Source organism: Schistocerca serialis, chromosome 10, assembly GCF_023864345.2.
Source record: "Schistocerca serialis cubense isolate TAMUIC-IGC-003099 chromosome 10, iqSchSeri2.2, whole genome shotgun sequence".
Lineage (NCBI taxonomy): Eukaryota > Metazoa > Arthropoda > Insecta > Orthoptera > Acrididae > Schistocerca > Schistocerca serialis.
The window spans coordinates 86,406,631-86,428,311 of NC_064647.1; the positions used below are offsets into that span (position 1 = coordinate 86,406,631).

General features: G+C 47.8%; 1 protein-coding gene and 1 long non-coding RNA gene across 4 annotated transcripts in view; both read right to left on the bottom strand.

Annotated features, from left to right (window-relative positions):
* The window catches only part of LOC126424544 (uncharacterized), a 227,052-nt gene that overhangs the window by 29,566 nt on the left and 175,805 nt on the right, over window positions 1–21,681 (bottom strand). The gene's annotated exons all lie outside the window — the stretch shown is intronic.
* Window positions 1–21,681, bottom strand: part of LOC126424543 (cytochrome P450 4g15-like) — a 176,315-nt gene that overhangs the window by 29,566 nt on the left and 125,068 nt on the right. For 2 of the 3 annotated variants that reach the window (XM_050087286.1, XM_050087287.1), the window contains exon 6: window positions 9,633–9,833. The exons of the other annotated variant lie outside the window; for it this stretch is intronic. In XM_050087286.1, the coding sequence (XP_049943243.1) occupies window positions 9,633–9,833 (201 nt within the window). The remainder of the gene's footprint in view (window positions 1–9,632; window positions 9,834–21,681) is intronic. 3 annotated transcript variants of the gene reach the window in all.

The following is a 21,681-nucleotide window of genomic DNA, read 5'->3' on the forward strand; positions in this document are numbered from 1 at the left end:
CGCGTTCAGGTATCACTGCGCGAGTGTGATCCGCGAGGAGAAAAGGTCTACGTTAGCAGCAATCTCACTGGCTGCGTTACATATTAATACGCGGATCGACGAAAGCAGAATTTGGTCCGTCTCCAAGACAGCGCCATCTCATAGTGCGGAGACGGACGAGCGCTGCGCCTGAACTGTTGTGTTTAGCGGGGCGCGCTCTGTTGGGAAAGTTGTGTACGCGCTGACTACACGGAACTATGTACACAACATGTACCTACAGCTAGGACAGCTCTGGCCAATACCTACACCAGCTCTATCCCAGTAAACACTCGCCGTAGTCTTTTGTAGAAATTTGTATCTTGTTGGGTGTAACGCCACTTTGGAACTATGTAGCGTAGTATTTTGGTTGCTATCTTTTCTTTTCATTGTCTTGTAACTTTTATCGAGCTTTCGCCACCACCACAAGAATTATATTGTTTCTTGTTGTTGTTGAGTTTGGAAATTAGTGCACGCCAACAAGGCGTTTTAGTTAAATAAAGCGTATTCGATCTTCACCGTTAGTTCTTTCCTGCCGGCCGCAGGACACTAGAGTTATGGATCAGTGCCTTGGCGAAACTACTTTAAAGAGTAATTCATAATCCTGTATTGCATGTTGTTGCCATTTTGCAACAAACCGTAAATTTATGTACAATAATTAAGGATAGCACTTGTATGTCCGTAATGTTTCCATACGGCAACACACACAGTCTCACCCCATCGAGCTAGACTTTGTTAGGCATCGTAATGTTGGTAGAAATAGTTAAATCAATAATAATCTTTGCTAAAGGTCGAGTGTAGTTAAACACACGCGACAGCAGCTGAAAGAGTGATGCATTTCTACCTGTTGGATTACACCTAGTTAGGTTTTAAGGTGTGTAAAATGATGCTTAATGATAGGAAAGAGTTTATTTCCCTGTCTGTTATTGGCAACAAATCTAAAGTAATGAATAAATCAAAATTTCAGTGTTCAAGCTGTTACATAGTATTTTGTCTATCTGACCCTACCGTCAAATATTTTTTTCAATAAAACTGGTTTCCTAAAGAAACCGTGCAGTAGTGGGTTAAATGGTTGCCCTAACTGAAATACTTGTTTGGAAAGCTTCTTGATGTCGCTCTCCAGAACAGCAATCACGATCAACAAGTCCAACCTCCCCCCAGGGGGTCCACAACTCTTTTTCTGGATATGTGCGAGCTAATGTGGCCCTCCTTCCTTCCCGGGCTGCATACCTTCCATTTCCGCATCCTTCCCTATCCCCCATCTTCGCCCCACTCCCCTCACCTCTGGCTCTTTCCTTCCCCTTCTCCCCCTCTGGGAGTATGGTTTGTGCCTACGTCCGGAGACGGACGCTCGTAAATGTAACGCATTCTTCGCCTTCTCTGCTTGTATATCTTTATCCTTCCTTCGTCCTTCTCTTTTCCTTACCTCTTCTCTTTACCCTTTTCTCCGCTGCGGCGTTTGAGACCTCTCCTCTTTCCTTTCTCTTTCTTTGTTTTTCCCTTTCCCTTTCTCCCTCCCTGTGCGTGTCTGAAGGCCGACCCACGCATTTTCGTGCGTAGCCGGTGACGGGGTAACTCGTAATTCCCCGCCCCGGGTAGACAGGTAGGACACGTACGTACCCCCTGGTAACGGCCAGGCCCAGGGAGGGGTGATTACCCGAGCTGATACCTTCCGAAAGTGCCGATTGGTCCCTACGTCCGTTTGTCGGGAGGTGTGACCTCAGGTGTGAACAAGCACTTAAGGCGGGAGTGCCCTCAGAGAGGGGCCCCACAAGGGAGGAGCGCGCCATTGGAGACGCCGGTAATCATGGGGATTCTTCCGAAATGGTTTCCTCATCTTCCACTATGTCTGCTCACAAGCGTAAGTTCACTGAGTCTCAGCCACAGACAGTTCTTCCATCGTTGCCACAGTTCCTTGTTGTTTCAGAAGTCTGACAAAGGTCACGAATTCTCCATGGTCAACCCTTTCATTATTCAGAAAGGTGTTGACGCAATTGCAGGTCCTGTAAAGTCTTGTTCCAGATTACGGAATGGCACCTTGTTGTTAGAAACAGTCAGTGCCCTCCAGGCACAAAAATTGCTGCGTACTTCACTGCTCCACACCTTCCCTGTCCGGATTGAAGCGCACCGCACTTTAAATTCCTCACATGGAGTCGTTTATACACGCTCCCTCGACGGATTGTCTGACGAGGAAATTCAGCACTACCTGTCTAACCAGGGCGTAACGGCTGTTCATAGAGTTCTGAAAAGGGTTGACATGAGCCTCATTCCAACTCGCACTGTCTTCTTGACATTTGACAAAGTTCAACTCCCATCGAAAATGAAAGCAGGCTATGAGAATTTCCGTTCGCCCTTACGTCCCAAACCCTATGCGTTGCTATCCGTGTCAGCAGTTCAATCACACCAGCCAGTCCTGTGCCAATCCGGCCAAATGTGTTACGTGTGGCAGGGATGTCCATGAGGGTGCTTGTCCACCTCCATCCCCTCGTTGCATCAACTGTAAGGGTGACCACGCTGCTTCCTCTCGAGATTGCCCCATTTTTAAAGACGAAAAGCTCATTCAGGAAATCAGAGTGAAGGAAGAGGTGTCGACCTTTGCTGCTAGAAAATTATTCGCCAGTCGACAGCCCACTGTGCTTCAGACAGGAAAATACAGCACTGTCCTTGCTTCTCCTTGGCCAACAAAGGAGGCGGCCACGCAGACTTGCGACCTCACCTTTAGTGCCATGGTCGTCAGATGGGCCAGCGTAAAGATCGCCCGTTCAACCTCACTTTCGCCTGCCCACTCTATGGCTCACCCTTCATCGGGTTCTGCTAAATCTCGAGCACAAAAGTCAGACACGAAGACTTCGAAAAAAGAGCATACTTGTGAAGATTTTTTACGTACCCCAACTTCACAACCATCGGTTACTCCTTTATCTAAACATCATGTTTCGAAGAAGGCTAATAAGAAACCCTGTTCATCTCCTTCTCCACCAAGGCGTGTCTCATCTACAGCACCGCCTGGCGGAAATCGCCCTCGGCCGTCTTCTGCGTCGCCGAGGCGCACTGCTGGCGGCCGATCAACCAGCCGATCGCTTGTGGCAGGAGCTGCTCCTGAACAAACTATGGATCACGATCTTCTGCCTTCGGCTGAATGCCATTCCATGCTGTCGGTCGCAAGCTCTGAGCAGTCGTTGAGTTGACAGCAACCTTGGTCACATTCCTCCATTTTCTGTTCACCCTATGACCATTATCCACTGGAATATCCACGGCATTTGAGGCCAATCGGGATGAATTGTCGATCCTCTTACGATCCTACTCGCTGGCCATCCTCTGTCTTCAGGAAACAAAGCTGTGTCCCCATGACCGCTTTTTTCTCCCCCATTTTCAGTCTGTCCGATTTGATCTCCCCTCTGTTGAAGGCACTCCAGCCCATGGAGGACTCATGATTCTTCTCCATGATACTCTCCATTATCACCCAATCTCTTAAGCCCTTCCTTCCAAGCTGTTGCTGTCCATCTTTCCCTTTCTTGATATACCTTTTCTCTTTGTACTGTATACATTCCATCGTCCACACCAATGGCATGAGCTGATCTCCTTCATCTTCTTGGTCAGCTTCCACCCCCCTGTTTGCTGGTTGGCGACTTCAATGCCCACCACCCGCTTTGGGGATCTCCACATCCTTGTCCACGTGGCTCACTATTGCTAGACGTCTTCCACCAAGTGGATCTAGTTTGCCTCAACACTGGGGTCCTTACATTTTTGTCTGCCTCCACGACAAATTTCTCTCATTTGGACCTTTCGGTCGGTACTGTTCCGCTAGCTCGGCGCTTCGAATGGTTCGCCCTTGATGATACACACTCGAGTGACCACTTTCCATGTGTCCTTAGACTGCAGCCTCAACTGCCATATATGCGCCTGCGACGCTGGAAGTTTGCCCAAGCCGATTGGACACTTTTTCCGTCTCTAGCGACATTCGATGACCGTCACTTTCCTAGCGTCGACGATGAGGTCACACATATTACAGACGTTCTTCTTACAGCTGCGGAACATTCAGTACCACGCACCTCCGAATTGCCCGGTGCCCCCCAGTTCCTTTGTGGAACGAGGCATGCCATGACGCAATACGTGAGCGGCGACGTGCTCTTCGTGTTTTCCGCCACCATCCTACTTTGGCCAACTGTATCCGCTATAAGCAGTTTCGTGCGCGATGCCGTCGCGTCATCCGCGATAGCAAGAAGGCAAGCTGGAAATTCTTTATTAGCTCATTTAACACCTTCACTCCCTCCTCGGAAGTTTGGAGGCGGATTCGACGGTTATCAGGCGCGCCTAGTTTCTCCCCAGTCTCTGGGCTCACTGTCGCGCATGATACATTAGTGGACCCCATCGCAATTTCTAACTCATTGGGTCAACACTTTGCTCGGATTTCGAGCTCTTCAAATTACGCGCCAGCGTTTCTCCCGAAGAAACCTGCAACGGAAGTGCAACCTCTTGCTTTCTTCTCTCAAAGTCGCGAAAGCTATAATACTGTTTCTCCATGCGGGAACTCCAACATGCACTCTCTTCTTCTCGCTCCTCCGCCCCAGGACCGGATGGTATCCACGTCCAACTGTTGCTGTATTTATCAACCCATAGTCTGCGTTACCTCCTTCGCCTTTATAATCGAATTTGAACCGACAGTACTTTTCCCAGATGATGGCGGGAAGCTATCGTCGTTCCTGTTCCGAAACCTGGAAACGACAAACATCTCCCCTCTAGCTATCGCCCCATTTCTCTCACGAGTAGTGTATGTAAGGTTTTGGAGCGTATGGTGAATTGCCGTTTAGCTTGGTGGCTGAAGTCCCGCAGTCTTTTAACACCTGCCCAATGCGGATTCCGAAAGCATCGTTCTGCAGTTGACCATCTTGTTGCTCTCTCCACTTATATCATGAACAATTTTCTCCGGAAACGCCATACAGTAGCAATATTTTTTGACCTGGAGAGAGCATACGATACCTGTTGGAGGACAGGCATCCTCCGCACACTGTTCTCTTGGGGCTCTCGAGGTCGGCTGCCCCTTTTTCTTCGCGAATTTATGGCAGAGCGCACATTTAGAGTGCGGGTGAACACTACTCTCTCCTGTACTTTCTCCCAAGAAAACGGGGTACCCCAGGGCTCCGTGCTGAGTGTTGTACTGTTTGCCATTGCCATAAATCCAATTATGGATTGTCTCCGTCCTGATGTCTCGGGCTCCCTCTTTGTGGACGATTTTGCGATCTACTACAGCTCTCAACGGACCAGCCTTCTTGAACGACGTCTTCAAGGATGTCTCGATCGCCTCCACTCTTGGAGCATCGAAACCGGCTTCCGTTTTTCTCCCAGTAAGACCGTTTGTGTTAATTTTTGGCGACGTAGGGAGTTTCTTCCACCCTCCTTACATCTAGGACCTGTCAACCTTCCGTCTTCGGACGTCGCAAAATTCTTGGGTCTTATATTTGACAGAAAACTGTGCTGGTCCTCCCACGTTTCCTGTCCGTCGGCTAGCTGCGATCCCTCAACACCCTCCGTGTCCTGAATGGTACCTCCTGGGGAATGGACCGAGTCGTCCTTCTCCGCCTCTATCGCGCCTTAGTGCGCTCGAAATTGGACTGTGGAAGCATAGTTTACTCCTCTGCTCGGCCGTCTATTCTTCGTCGTCTCGACTCTATCCACCACCGTGGATTACGTTTAGTGTCTGGAGCTTTTTACACCAGCCCTGTGGAAAGCCTTTATGCTGAGACTGCTGAACCTCCACTGTCCAATCGGCGAGCAGTCCTTCTGAGTCGTTATGCTAGCCATCTGTCTTCCATGCCTGCTAATCCAGCCCATGACATTTTTTTCAACGCCTCCTTTGATGTAGGGTATGCAGGCCGCCCCTCCTCCCTACTACCACCGGGAGTCCGCTTCCGTCAACTGCTCCATTCTCTTTCCTTCCGCTTTCCTAAAACCTTCTTGACAACTTGGGGTACAGCACCGCCTTGGCTCCGTCCCCGGATCTGCCTGCTCCGTGACCTTTGTCAATTTCCCAAGGATGGTACCCCTTCACTTGTTTATCGTCGGGAATTTGATGCTCTATGTGCACAAATGAAGAAAGCCACATTTATTTACACTGATGGCTCGAAAACATCGTTAGGTTTAGGGAGTGCTTATATTGTTGGCGACACCCCAAATCAATTTCGGCTTCCCGACCAGTGTTCGGTTTATACTGCGGAGCTTTACGCTGTTCTCCAGGCTGTCCACTACATCCGCCGCCATCAGCGGATACAGTATGTTATCTGTTCAGATTCTCTCAGCTCTCTCCTCAGTCTCCAAGCTCTTTACCCTGTCCACCCTCTGGTCCACCGGATTCAGGACTGTGTGCGCTTGCTCCACCTGGGGGGCGTCTCGGTGGCGTTCCTCTGGCTCCCGGGACACGTTGGTATCTGTGGAAATGAGGCGGCCGATATAGCGGCCAAGGCTGCAGTCTCTCTTCTTCGGCCAGCTATTCAATCGATTCCCTTCACCGAACTACGGAGCGTTTTATGTCGTCGTGTTGTGCTTTTATGGCACGCACATTGGTCGACACTTCCCCATAATAAATTGCGGGACGTGAAAGCTCTTCCTTGTCCTTGGACCTCTTCCTCCCGAACGTGTCGTCGGGAGGAGGTAATTCTAACTAGACTCCGGATAGGGCACTGTCTTTTTAGCCATCGAGATCTTTTAAGCGGCGATCCTCCCCCACTCTGTCGCCACTGCTCTCAGCTGTGGACGGTAAGACACCTTTTAATTGAGTGCCCCTATTTTACTCCATTACGCGCCCGTCTACAGCTGTCGCCTGATATATCGTCAATTTTAGCAGATGACACGCGCTCGTCCGATCGTGTTCTCGAGTTTATTAGTGCCAGTGAAATGACGTCAGTCATTTGAAGCTTTTTTTTGGGGAAAAGCAACCCCTTTCTGTAGTGGATTTTTAAGCCTTGCTTCTGCTTTTAGTTTCTCCAGTTTTTTGAGTTTCGTTCCCATTGCTACTGGTTTCCATTTTCGGTTTTTACTGTTTCCTAAGTCACGGACCGGGCGCTAATGACGATAGCAGTTTGGCGCCCTAAAACCAAAACAAACCAAAAACAAGTCCAATCTGAAGCCTCAAACTGTGGTCCACGTAAGGAAACATTGACGCACTCTAGCATAGCGTGCCTTGTGACTGCAGTTGTGCGACCTGGAAACTAGTGGGTGGCAGCGCACTACAGTAGTGATCTCCACCGCTACCACCACCATCACCAACAAATCTGAAGTGTTAAAATACCAGTCCACTAATGGAACCGTGGGTCATGGCAGCTACTCCTACTTTGTGTTCTTGGGGAACTAGAGGCAACACAAGCGGGAAATTTGTCATATACCACTTACTTAAATCGTTGCTCCAACTAGTATCTACATCTACATGATTACTCTGCAATTCACATTTAAGTGCTTGGCAGAGGGTTCATAGAACCACTATCATACTATCTCCGTACCATTCCACTCCCGAATAGCACGCGGGAAAAAAAAACACCTAAACGTTTCTGTTCGAGCTCTGATTTCTCTTATTTTATTTTGATGATCATTCCTACCTATGTAGGTAGGAATCAACAAAATATTTTCGTACTCGGAAGAGAAAGTTGGTGACTGAAATTTCGTAAATAGATATCGCCGCGATGAAAAAGTCTTTGCTTTAATGACTTCCATCCCAACTCGCGTATCATATCTGCCACACTCTCTCCCCTATTACGTGATAATACAAAACAAGCTGCCCTTTTTAGCACCCTTTCAATGTCCTCCGTCAATCCCACCTGGTAAGGATCCCACACCGCGCAGCAATATTCTAGCAGAGGACGAACGAGTGTAGTGTAAGCTATCTCTTTAGTGGACTTGTTGCATCTTCTAAGTGTCCTGCCAATGAAACGCAACCTCTGACTCACCTTCCCCACAATATTGTCCATGTAGTGTTTCCAACTGAAGTTGTTAGTAATTTTTACACCCAGGTACTTTGTTGAATTGACAGCCTTGAGAATTGTACTATTTATCGAGTAATCGAATTCCAACGGATTTCTTTTGGAACTCATGTGGATCACCTCACACTTTTCGTTATTTAGCGTCAACTGCCACCTGCCACACCATACAGCAATCTTTTCTAAATCGCTTTGCAACTGATACTGGTCTTCGGATGACCTTACTAGACGGTAAATTAAAGTATCATCTGCGAACAACCTAAGAGAACTGCTCAGTTTGTCACCCAGGTCATTTATATAGATCAGAAACAGCAGAGGTCCTAGGACGCTTCCCTGGGGAACACCTGATATCACTTCATTTTCACTCGATGATTTGCCGTCTATTACTACGAACTGCGACCTTCCTGACAGGAAATCACGAATCCAGTCGCACAACTGAGACGATACACCATATGCCCGCAGCTTGATTAGAAGTGGCTTATGAGGAACGGTGTCAAAAGCCTTCCGGAAATCCGGAAACACGGAATCAACCTGAGATCCCCTGTCGATAGCGGCCATTACTTCGTGCGAATAAAGAGCTAGCTGCGTTGCACAAGAACGATGTTTTCTGAAACCATGCTGATTACGTGTCAATAGATCGTTCTCCTCGAGGTGATTCATAATGTTTGAATACAGTATATGCTCCAAAACCCTACTGCAAACGGACGTCAATGATATAGGTCTGTAGTTCGATGGATTACTCCTACTACCCTATGTGAAGAAGAACTTGTCTCTAAGCACCTCGATTATGCTATCCAACACTACCACCACCACCAACAGCAAATCTAAATGCCAGAATAACACGTAGGTGGTATGCTGTTGTACACTGCCCAGTGACTCCAATTGTGTGACATGGCAGGTTAGTTTACTTCAATGGTGCTCTCCAGTACTATACCACCATCAACAATGAAGCTAACGTTTTAAAACAGCGTCACAAAGAGAGCCTAGAGGGCATCCTCTCATAATGAGTTGTGTCTGTAGCTGTGGGACATGGGAGCTAGTATGTATCAATAGGAAAGATGAAATTTTTTCAGAGATCAGTTTACAGATTTTTTTCTCCTCTAGTCATCGATTAGTGCCATGGAGAGACTTCTGTAAGAAGAAAATCTGAGATGTGTGTCCCAAATGGAACATGAAGAAGAACGCCCTTATAACAACTTCATGGTGCTCTGTAGCACTACTACCACCGACATCAACAAATTCAGTGTGAAGTCTCAATAACAGTAGTCCACATATGCAACCCTGGGGACATTCTCTGATGGGACATCTTTTGACTGTATTTGTGAGACCCAGCAATTACTGGCTGACTGTTTACCTCAGTAGTGCTCTACAGCACTACTACCACCATCAACAGCAAATCAAACCGGAAGTCTCAAAATAGAGGTACACATGTAGACCCTTATGCGCATACTCCCATAGCGTGATGATTGTATGAAGTTCTGGCACATGGAAATTAGTGGGTACCTCTCCACCTTCATGGTGATCTCCAGAGCTGCTTCGACCACCAAAAAAGAATCGTCTGAAGTCCCAGAACGGTGTCCCACAGATGAAAATTGGTGGGCGTTCTCTAGTTGCACGATTGGCGACCTCACTGATCAGTGGGTGGCGGCTCACCTTGATGATGCTCTCCAGGATCCTGAGGCTGGCCAGCTCTGCGAGGCTGGGAGCACGCAGGTAGTCGCCGCCCTCGCCGAAGACGTCCTTCAGCTCCCGTCGGGCCGCGTCCTGCCACTCTGGGTGGAGCGCGAGCAGCGCCAGCGCGAAACTCATGCACACAGCCGTCGTGTCGGTGGCGGTCATTGTCATAGTCATTAGCTGAAAGAGCGGCACTGGAATCACACACTGCAACACCATTCCAAAGCCAGCAGTGAACGAGGAGAGGAAAACTGTATACACTATTATACAAGGAATAATAGCAGTTCAGAAAGGTTTGCTTATTTTAAGTTTGTAGTATAGTGCATTGAATACACGTTTAAAGTTATAAGTGAGTTGTGGACCCAGCAGTGTGACATCTAGCACACAGAACTTCCGACTCTGGCAACAACAGTGGCCCTGAATGACATTTTCACTCTGCAGCGGAGTGTGCGCTGATATGAAACTTCCTGGCAGGTTAAAACTGTGTGCCGGACGGAGAGTCGAACTCGGGACCTTTGCCTTTCGCGGGCAAGTACTCTACCAACTGAGCTACCCAAGCACGACTCACGACGCATCCTCAGGACGGTAGGAGACGAGGCACTGGACGAAGTAAAGCTGTGAGGACGGGTCGTGAGTCATGCTTGGGAAGCTCAGCCGGTAAAGCACTTGCCCGCGAAGAGCAAAGGTTCCGAGTTCGAGTCTCGGTCCAGCACACAGTTTTAATCGGCCAGGAAGTTTTCGCAATAGTGGCCCTAACTGGGTTTGTTATCGAGTCGAAGTAGCCACGTGGGTCCGCCACTTGTTGTCACCTGCCTTCCCTTTGTTCTGACAGCAAAGGGGATAATGTGGTTGCGTAAAGCCCCTGATCACCAATCTCAGCACTGATATCCTGGCTTAAATTCCAAACCTCTCCAGAGTCTTATGGACTGAGAACATCAGACTCTGGTGATGTGAACTCTCCATCGGATGGATTGGGCTCACGACGGGACTGTACGAACTTCCCCTTACCGATTTGATTTATACTCACAGGATGTGTGGGGCACAAATAGGACGTCAACGTGTGCAAATAGGGAGACGCAACACTCAATCGTTTTCATGAGATTCTGATTTGAAAATTTTAGGCGTTCTTATACAGGGAGTTTCAGAATTTATGTTGCTCACTTCCGGACGTTGTAGATGGCCTTAGTAGATCAAGTTACACATAGGAATCAATGTCCAGAAATGGTTCGATTCTACGTCACAAGGAAAACAATATGTACAGATTTCACTCCTGTTTACTGTAGTGTTATAACGACCACCAAGTTCGGTGCGCACTGTGTATATGCGCAGTGAGTTTGCATATACTGTGTCCAACATGCGTGGTGTAAGGTTGATCACTCCTTCCGCAGCCACAATCTGTGGAACCAGATCTTCTTTCGACTGGACAGGAGTATCGTAGACAAGACTCTTCATGTGGCCCCACAAGAACAACTCCGAAGAAGTTAAATCTGGGGACCGCGGTTGTCGAGCATGTGATCCGCCTCGACTGATCCACCTGTCCCCGTAAACTGCTTTCACGTGATTTCGGACGCGAACTACAAAATGAACTGCCACGCCATCGGGCTGGGACCACAATTCGTGCCGAATGTCCAGTGGCGCACCTTCCATAAACTCCGCCATCAGTTGTTGTAGGAATATCGGGAACCTGACACCGTTAGGTGGGGAACAAGGATATACGGGCCAGTCACACGACTTTCGCGGATACGAGCAGCTGCCCAAACACTGGTACCGAAGGTATGCTGAAATCTTTGTGTATAAGTGCCTTTGGGGTTTTCTTCATCCCGAATGTGGTTGTTTTGAGCATTCAAAACACCTTCTCTCTTGAAGTGCGCTTCGTCGGTGAACAAAATTCGCCTTGAAAACTGAGGTAAATCCACGCAATGGCGTAAAAACCAAGTACAGAGATTGACAAATGGCACGAAATCTTTGTGTACAAGTGCCTTTGGGGTTTTCTTAATCCCGACTGTGGTTGTTTTGAGCATTCAAAACACCTTCCGTCTTGAAGTGCGCTTCGTCAGTGAACAAAATTCGCCTAGGAAACTGAGGTAAATCCAAGTAATGGCGTAAAAACCAAGTACAGAATTTGACAAATGGCATGAAATCTTTGTGTACAGGTGCCTTTGGGGTTTTCTTAATCCCGAATGTGGTTGTTTTGAACATTCAAAACACCTTCCCTCTTGAAGGGTGCTTCGTCGGTGAACAAATTCGCCTTGTAAACTGAGGTAAATCCATGCAATGGCGTAAAAACCAAGTACAGAAATTGCCAAATGGCACTAAATCCGCCGGGAGCATAGCGTGTGCCTTGTGAGGGTGTGTGGGAGGTGTTGGTGTCCGTGCAGAACACTCCAGACAGGCGAGTGAGAGACATCCAGGTAACGTGCAGTGACTCGAGTACTCGTCGATGGGTTCTCTTCAACTTTACGAGGCACCTCCTCTTCCAGTACAACAGTGCGCCGTCATCTTGTAACACCCCAGTTTGCACTGTCGCTTGTGAACTTTCACCCAGCAATTGTTCTTCTGTGGCAAACATGGCGTGTGATGGAGTGTCACGATTCGAGAAGTACGCGTGGCTCAGGCGTGGAGCTACTCTTCCACTAGTGCCAGCTTCTCTGTAAATTAACACCGTATCTGTGCACTCTGCGAACGTGTACTCCGGCATCCTGTCACTACAGTACTTGCCTAAGAAACATCTAGCGCCCGACTGACAAGGGAACCTCCCCATCGCACCCCCCTCAGATTTAGTTATAAGTTGGCACAGTGCATAGCCTTGGTAAACTGAACACAGATCAATCGAGAAAACAGGAAGTAGTTGTGTGGAACTATAAAAGAAAATTAGTAAAATATACAAACTGAGTAGGCCATCTGAAAGATAGGCAACATCAAGTACAATGTAAGCTCAGGAGCGCCGTGGTCCCGTGGTTAGCGTTGAGTAGCTGCGGAACGAGAGGACCTTGGTTCAAGTCTTCCCTCGACTGAAATTTCTACTTTCTTTATTTTCGCAACGTTATGATCTGTCCGTTCGTTCATTGACGTCTCTGTTCACTGTAATAAGTTTAGTGTCTGTGTTTTGCGACCGCACCGCAAAACCGTGCGATTAGTAGACGAAAGGACGTGCCTCTCCAATGGGAACCGAAAACATTTGATCGCAAGGTCATAGGTCAACCGATTCCTCCACAGGAAAACACATCTGATATATTCTATACGACAGTGGTGACGGCATGTGCGTCACATGACAGGAATATGTTGACCCACCTAACTTGTACATTTAGCGAATGGGTAAAAAGGTTCTTCTACCTTGCCCGATTTAGGTTTTCTTGCGGATGTGATAATCACTCCCAAAAAAGTAATGAAAACATAAGAGTTTGTCACATAAACTGAAAATAAAAATTAAAGTTTTCACTCGAGGGAAGACTTGAACCAGGACCTCTCGTTCCGTGGCTGCTCTTGCTAACCACGGGACCACTTCGCTCCATGACTCCCACTGTCGTTGATGTTGCCTATCTTCGCATGGACTACTCAGTTTGTATATTTTACTAATTTTTTTCATAGTTCCACACAACTTCTTCCTGTTTTCTCGATTGATCTGTGTTCAGTTTTTCAAGGCCTATCCACTGCGCCAACTTATAACTAAATCTGAGGTGAGGGGGGGGGGGGGGAGGGTGCGATGGGGAGGTTCCCTTGTGAGTAGCTCTTTTGTCCTTGTAACATGGAGACGAACCGTTATGGACGTGGGCCCCTGTGTAAAACATGATCTACTGAGCCTCCACCACAACCTCCAGAAGTCCGTAACATGAATTGCGAAACACGCTGCATAACTTGTACGGTCGCTAGTCCCCCCCCCCCCCCCTCCCCCCCCCCCCCCCCCCCAAAGAGTTCGCAGCCGAGCGAGATAAACGTTAGCTCTGTAGTTGCATTTCACAGCTGTTGTAAGTTGGCGTTATATGTAAATAGAAGGTGGGAGGACGGAAGGGAAAGGGGTTAGAAGCAGTACTTCTACACAACGGCAATAAGTATGCTTCTATACCAATTCGGCTGCAGGATCGTCGAATGCTAGCGACCATACAGTGACAATAAGCACCTCCATAATTTTCAAACTGCATTTCCTCGGAATCGGTTCAGTTTTGCGTTTTCCTGTTTACATTTGTTGAAGTCCAAATCGTCTCCCACACAACCTTTCACTACGAATCAAATCGATGAGGGGAAGTTCGTATGGTTCCGTTGTCAGGGGCCCTCTTATTGCTGTATGGGAGGAGTACACCACGTGTTTGCTGGCACTGGATTTCGCCTTCTCAGGTCTCTCATCCAACACAAACACGACACCACACGAAGAAGGGGTGCCAGGGCACGTGGAGGATAGGAGAAACCTTAAGAATCTGATGGCTTAATCTGCCAATCAGTCGCGCATACGACTTAATTGATCGACCAGAAGTGCGTTTGGATGACACATGTATTTGCGTCAAGTCCATATTGCTTCAATTTCATGTCAGAAATCATCATATTGGCTAGCAGATGGTGACTTGATAGCCTCAAGGCGATGCTTGACCAGGCGTTCTCACAGGGTGGGAGATCGGGAGAACGTGCTGGCCTTGGAGAAAGTAGAACATCTTCTGTACTCAGGTCCTGAGAGCAGGGCCAGCGTGTAGTCCACCGTTGTCTTGTTGAAGATAACGTCAGAGATCTGAAACAAAGGGTGTGGTGTCACCGCCAGACACCACACTTGCTACGTGGTAGCCTTTAAATCGGCCGCGGTCCGTTAGTATACGTCGGACCCGCGTGTCGCCACTGTCAGTGATTGCAGACCGAGCGCCGCCACACGGCAGGTCTAGTCTAGAGAGACTCCCTAGCACTCGCCCCAGTTGTACAGCCGACTTTGCTAGCGATGGTTCACTGTCTCCATACGCTCTCATTTGCAGAGACGACAGTTTAGCATAGCCTTCAGTTACTTCATTTGCTACGACCTAGCAAGGCGCCATATTCAGTTACTATAATTACTATCTTCAAGAATGTATTTTGAACAGATACTATTGTGAATCATGTACCGTCAAGAGCGACGTTCATCATTAATGGATTAAAGTTAACTATCAAACTACTTATGTCTGAATTCTATTTCCTTGTCATGTTCCACACCTCATGTCAGTATAGTTCTTCCCTCCTCACGCCAGCCTGCGTGAGGTAAAACGCGTGCATTTCGGCGTTCTCTAGTAACACGGTGTTGGCTCTGCTGCCAACACTACAAAGGGGACAGTCACAATCCTTGTTTTTGGGTCATCAGTCTTCTGGTTGGTTCGATGAGATCCGTCACGAATTTCTCTCTTGTGCCAACGCCTCCTTCTCAGTGTCGCAATTGTACCTTAAGACCTCAAAAATTTGTAGCGTGTATTCTAACTTTTGTCTTGCCCTACAGCTTTTTCCCTCTACAGCTGCCTTTAGTACCATTAGTCATTCGTATATTCTGTCACCCTGTCCTTGTTCTCTGTGTTTGCCATATATTTCTTTTCTCGACGACTCTGCACAGAACTTCCTCATTCCATATTGTATACAGTCCAGTCGCCTTAATGTGCCCACAGCCTGCGTCCGACTCCGACGTGCAATAACCACTGACGGACGGCGAAGTGGATGGTCTATAAAGTGTGTCGGGCGGGACGCGGAAAACAGCGCAATCGTCATGCGTAAGCGAAGCGACGTTCAAATGGCCATGGTCGTGGGATTTAGGATCAAGGGTGCAAGGATGGAAGCATTTCTGAAATGATTAACTTTGTAAATCGTTCACGTGGCGATGCTTGGTTTGTGGGGCGCTCAACTGCACGGTCATCAGAGCCCATACAAAGTCTCAATTTGTACACAGTCAAATTTTTACAGAATCCAATTTAGCCACTGTCACGAATGATGATGACGACGAAGATGGTGATGAAATGTTCAGGACACACAAACATCCAGTCCCCAGGCAGAGAAAATCTCCAACCAGACCAGGAATCGAACCCGAGACCCTGTGATCCAGAGGCAGCACTGGACCACGAGCTGTGGACAACTGTTCACGTGACGCCTTGCTTAATGTATACCGTGCATGGCGAAATGGTGCTATCCAAAACAGGTGACGAGGCAACTGTGGTGCACCATGGGCCATAGATTACAGGGATGAGGGACGGCTGCAGAGATACGTGCAGCCGAATGGACCTTCAACCATTAAGCAACTGACTGCCCAGGGGGCTACCAACGGTGTCTCCTCAACGACCGTTCACTGGATGCAGCTGCGTATCGGCCTCCTCAGCAGGTGCCTGGTTCACGCACTCGTGCTGACTGCTGTTTCCTGTCAATGAAGGCTGGAATTTGCATGACAATAGTGCAACTGGGCGTCCTCTGAGTGGCCACAGGCACCTTTTCACATGAATGACCGTCACTCTGCTCCATCTATCAGATGGCCGTTGGCGTATAAGACATGTGATGTCTGAAAGTGAACAAGGAAGGAGTGTTGTGGACTAGGGAATTTTTTCTTGCCATTCCCTGAGTGATCACGTCAATCTAAAAGGCACATAGGATCAACAAAAACATGAATCTATCCTTGCGGACGCTGTGCACCCCTACATGCAGTTTGTTTACCCTTAGCACGTTGGCATCTACCAGCAGGACAATGCAACGTGTCACACAGCTCGCAGTGTACGTGCTCGCTTTAGACAACACGAGAGTGAGTTTACCGGTCTTCCCTGGCCACAACATTCCCTGTATTTAAACCCATTCGAGAATCTGCGGCACCTCGTGAATGGCTCCACGGCCCTGTCGGTATCTTCCTGTTGCCTGTTGTAACTGCGACCATGACGGTCGCGGGGTAGCAATGACGGAAGGTGCGGCGGGACCCGCAGAGGCCCGCAAACAACAACACAACGGAAGAGGACGGAAACGACCAACGAAGGACAGAACGAATACAAGAAGACCGAACATCAGAGGCACAAGGTAACAATCTCGTATGTGTACCAGGAAGTAAGCAGTCTAGTGCAAAGCGAGGTGTAAACCGACGTAAGCGAGATTAGACAGACTGGCTGAGCTTTTTTTTTTTTTTATTTTGCACCTCATACAAAGCGGGCTGGCAGCGGAAAATTTTACTCCGCTCTTCAGCCACAAGCAGTACAATAAAAGAGAAAAACAATGAAGACGGAAAAGTAACTGGTGGCTAAAAAACAGGAGATACAAGGATTAAAAACATGAAGCCATTCACACTAGACGAATAAACAAGAAAACTGTCGGCACTGTGCACAAACACTGATGATTTAGACTTCACATGCGAACGAAGGAGCGTGGGCGGCAAAACACTGAATCACAAACATGACGCACATACACTAAACCGATGGCGATGATCTCTGGCGCGCAAATGTCCACTTAAAGTGTACGAGTCCGGGGACCTGCCAAGAAGGGGTGGTGGGGGAGGGAGAGGGGAGAGCAGAGATGCCAATGGGAGGGGAGATGGGGGGAGGAATGAAGGTATGGGGGGTAGGGGAAGCCCAGGGGAGAAGGGGGAGGAAGGGAGAAGAAAGGGAAGGAAGAGAGAAAGGAGGGTGTCCTGAGGAAAAAAACAGAGGAGGGGAGGATCAAAGTTGATAGGAGGCGTAGATGGAGGAGGGCATCATCAGGGAGGGGGAGCTGGCGGAAGCCACCTTGGTAAGGAGGGTGGAGAGATGGAGAGCAGGTAGGACGTGGAAATACAGGCACGGCAGCGAACGGGGGTGGGAGAGGATGTGGGAGAAAAGCGGTTGAGGAGGATATTGTCCGGCAGGTGTAAAGGATCCGTATCCGTTTGAGGAAAAGGCTGGCTGAGCGAGTGGCCGTCGTTTAAGTACGCTATCGGGTGCGCCGCTATTGGCCGCTGGGACCACGTGTTCCACTGTGGCGCCCCCACACTAAAAGCGGGCCAGGAGGCGCGATGGTGCAGAGACCTCAATGGGTCTTCGACGTCCATGACGTCTGGCGCGGATTCAAACTCTGCGGCGCGCGGTACCAGACTTCCTGGTGCTCACATTAACGTGACTGGACCGTGTATGTGTTAAAAATCCTCTGGTAGTCCGGTATGATACGGGCCCCATACACATGAGCAATACTGGAGGAAGGGTGGCGCGAGTGTTTTGTAACCAAGCTGTTTGTATACTAATTGCATTTCTAACGTACGAAGTCTGCCATATTCTTCACATATGCGTCCCTACAATACAAATTCTTGCACCTTGGCATTTGTATGAGTTGACTGACTGCAATTGTGTCTCATCGATACATTTGATACGTGGCGCCAGTCACTTCTCGGTATTCGTTTGAGATCTCTGTGTCGCGTGCCCGCGGTTTTCCTCTTTGGTCGCTTTTCGGCTGTTTAAGCGCACCGGCGCTGCGGGGAGAAGGCTGGTCTTGGTCGGTCGGCTGGCCTCCTAGCTGGCGGTCGCTCTGCGCTCATGCTCTGCCTCTTCCTGTCACGTGGGCTGTGGGGCCGCGGGCGGAGACGTGCGTGCGGTCGGCGAGTGTGTGATGGGTCTAGTGAGGGGGCGACGGCCTCGCCTGTGCTGCTAGACGGTGTGAACGTGAGAAAGTGGCTTTGGAAGGTATCAGCCCGCAACCGGATACACTACAAAATCAGACGGTGGAAATTGTTCAGCTTCTGAAAGTCCTGCTGAATATATGTATGTTGAATTTCGTACTGTTTGCAGATAATGGCTATCTCAGTGTTTGGACGCCGTTGCTGCACAACTTATTGAACAGTGGTTACCTGTGTGAATGAGTTTGGCTGTTTCGGACGCACTTGAGGTACTGGCAAGGAGTGGACATCTAAGTGCGTGTCTGTGCCCTCCGAAATAGCTACAGGTTCGATTTTCTGGCACTTCTTTCTGCCTCTACCTATTAAGTGTAATCCACATATAGTGGCATTCTTTTGTAAAATTAAGGGGTTTATGACAATGTTTTTCTTCTTGCATGTAATTATTATTGTGTTCTGGTTTCTACACTGTCTGAAAAGTTCTCATGGTGAATTTTTATGTATCGTGGTTCCTGTGCAAAGGGAGTGTTAACTGTTGTTGCAGACAATGATTGGAAGAGATTTAATTTGGCTGCAAAGAGTTTTTAAATTTTTCTAATGTTTTAAGGATTGTGTTACCCTGGATGCGCCCAGTTACTGTGTGGTTTTATGTTGTTCTTTCAGTGATACAATCAGCGGTCCGCGTCATCAGTTGTAGCTGGCCGTTTAACTGAGGGGCGACGCCTCGGCGGCGGCCAGTTTGAATTGTAGCCGATAGCGCGGTCGCTTTCTTTATCAGTAGACTCAGTTCTTCGGTGAATTTAAGTTGAGCATTTTATTATTTGTTCCTGGTAACGCCGAGGCTTCCGTCTTTCCTTCTTCAGCGTTCCTTTCAGCTTTCATTCAGGATCGATCCGAGTCCTAGTTTCCGTTCACGGATGTGTTATTTTTGGCACTGACATTTTGTAATACCTGAAGGATGCCTTTCATTTTACTGAGTTTTTAATGTCTTATTTAGAAAGAGAAATTGTGAGTTGTTTCTGTAGTTATATCTTAAAAGACATCCTGCTTCTGTGGGAGTTTTTGTCAGTAAACCACTTACTGTTTGTATGGTTCTTAAGATTTATGAAAAGATGGCCTTAAAATTATTTATTTTTTGGGGCTGTCATTGCCGCCCGTAGACATGTTGTCTGTTTACTAATGTTTCAAATTCTGGGACAATTATGTATATTGTTCTGGGGTAACAGCAGTTTGCTGTAATCAAGCAATTGTTAAATGAAATCTGTTGGATATTACAAACCATAGTTCGTGTTTGATTGGCAATTATTGCCTTGTCTTTTTGAGTTGAAGTACCCGTCAGGGTGTGTGCCGCGTCTCAACATTAGTCATTTTTGTTTCATGAAGTACGCAATGTCGCGTTACTGAACATTTAAAGCAAATTGCCATTCTCTGGAACACTTTTAAACCTTTCCAAGATCTAATCGAATATTTGTGAAGCTTTTTTTTTTAACAGTACTTCAATCTAAATAACTGTATCAGCTGTAAAACTGTCTGCAAGGTAATTAATATACAACATGAAGAGCAGCGGTCCCAACACGCTACCCTGAAACGAATTTGATCTTTTTAGGTACTGACTAACATTTTGTCCGATGATCTTACTTTGCCATAAGAGTTCCAACAAAGTAGTCGTAATATGACTGTCTGTCAACTGTTTATCCTCGAAACCCACCGAATCCTGCGACTCTCCGGGGCCAAGGAGAGTGCGTGTTCCTTGTTTCTCGTGCAGATATCAGACGAGGACGAGACTGTTGTTTCTTGTACTGCATAGCCCACAGTGTTGCATGTCTTAAATCCACAATGGGCACATTATGCGTGCCTTCTACAAGAGCTGTGTGGGAACCACCCAGGGCGATGGAAGCAGAACAGAAACACCGAGAGCGATGGAGAGAACCACGGGGAAGTGTCGCATCAGAAGGAACAGCGGAGAGAAGACCGAACACATTACTTACTGAGGAGTCATTTAAGTTCGGGCGTGCAACCACGGAAAGCCTATGCCCCCAGTATTTCGGGTACAACAGTCGCTCCGTCGTTTTAAACCCGCGCACTACGACCCCGCGCGTGCCGCCCGACGTACACTAACGCCAGGGAGTTCGTACTGTACCAGCGTCGGTGCAGCGCCGCGTCACTGCTCATTCACTGGGCTGTAAGAGCCGGGTGTACCTGAACCCTTTCGGCCCCAGACGTTCCTGCGTCATACCACAGCCTTCTTTCTTTTTTGGTAGGTGGGGGGCGCAGGTACTAGTGGCTTTGCCGATGCTACTTCAAGACAGAGAACTCTGGTGATGTACTGCAGAACTTATACGAATACAGTGCACTATAGAAGTGACATATAGCATTCAAAGCAACAGTCAGCGTGGAAATTGAGCTTCCTGATTCTAGCAGATTCTGATATGCTTGTACTTACAGCGGCCATATTGAGTAGATCATTTACAATTAAAATTATTGTAACGTAAATCTGATTTGTACTGCTGCTTTCACGATAATTATCGAAATGAAACAGCTGGGACAGCATACAGTTGCGATACAAAATTTATTACATTTTTAGGCCCATTTTTGCTTGTTATTTCAGACTATAATTTGTCTTCGGCGATTAGCTTTATTAATCCAAGGATCGGAATAATGCACAGCAAACGGCTCATTGATGACAGCCGTCTGTATTAGCCGCTGTGTCTCCTGCGATTGAAAATGGAGAAAATCGGGTTTCATACTGTTATTAAACACTTTCATTTGAAGAGTTAGACTGCCGCACAAATCAATACAGAACTGGATGAAGTTCACGCAGGCTCTGCGCCATCACTGAAGACATTTATTTTTGGAATAACGATCTTAAACGTGGTCGGACAAACACTCCAGCCGTTCAGTTGAGATCACTACAAAGGAAACCACTGACAAAACCCATGGTGTGGTAGTGCACGAGCGACGCATAAAAATTCGTTAGGCATATCAACTGAGTGAGTGCATAATATCCTAAACGGAGAATTGGCTACGTAGAAGGTGTTTGCGAGGTGGGTGCTACGATTGCTCACAGTCGACCGAAAGCGCAGGTGGCACAATATTTCGTCACAACGTCTGGCAACGTTTAATAGCAATCCGCAAGATTTTTTACGCCGATATGCGAATATTGATGCAACCCACGTCTGTCATTACACATCAGACTCAAAATTGTGGTCAAGACAAGTGGCAAAAGGTGCTGAAAGTGCACCGATGAAGACATAGACTTTTGTGAGCTGCTAAGATGACTTTCTGGAATTCCGAAGGAATAATACTCATAAAAAGACGGAATCATAACTGGACACTATTGTGCTTCATTGCTGAATCGTTTCAAACTTGCGTCGGCTGAACAAAGACCACGGCTGGCCGGGAAAACAGTGCTTTCTCACCAGGTAAAAGCACCATCCCACACATCGGCGATAACAATGGCGAAACTGCATGAATGGGGCTTTGAAT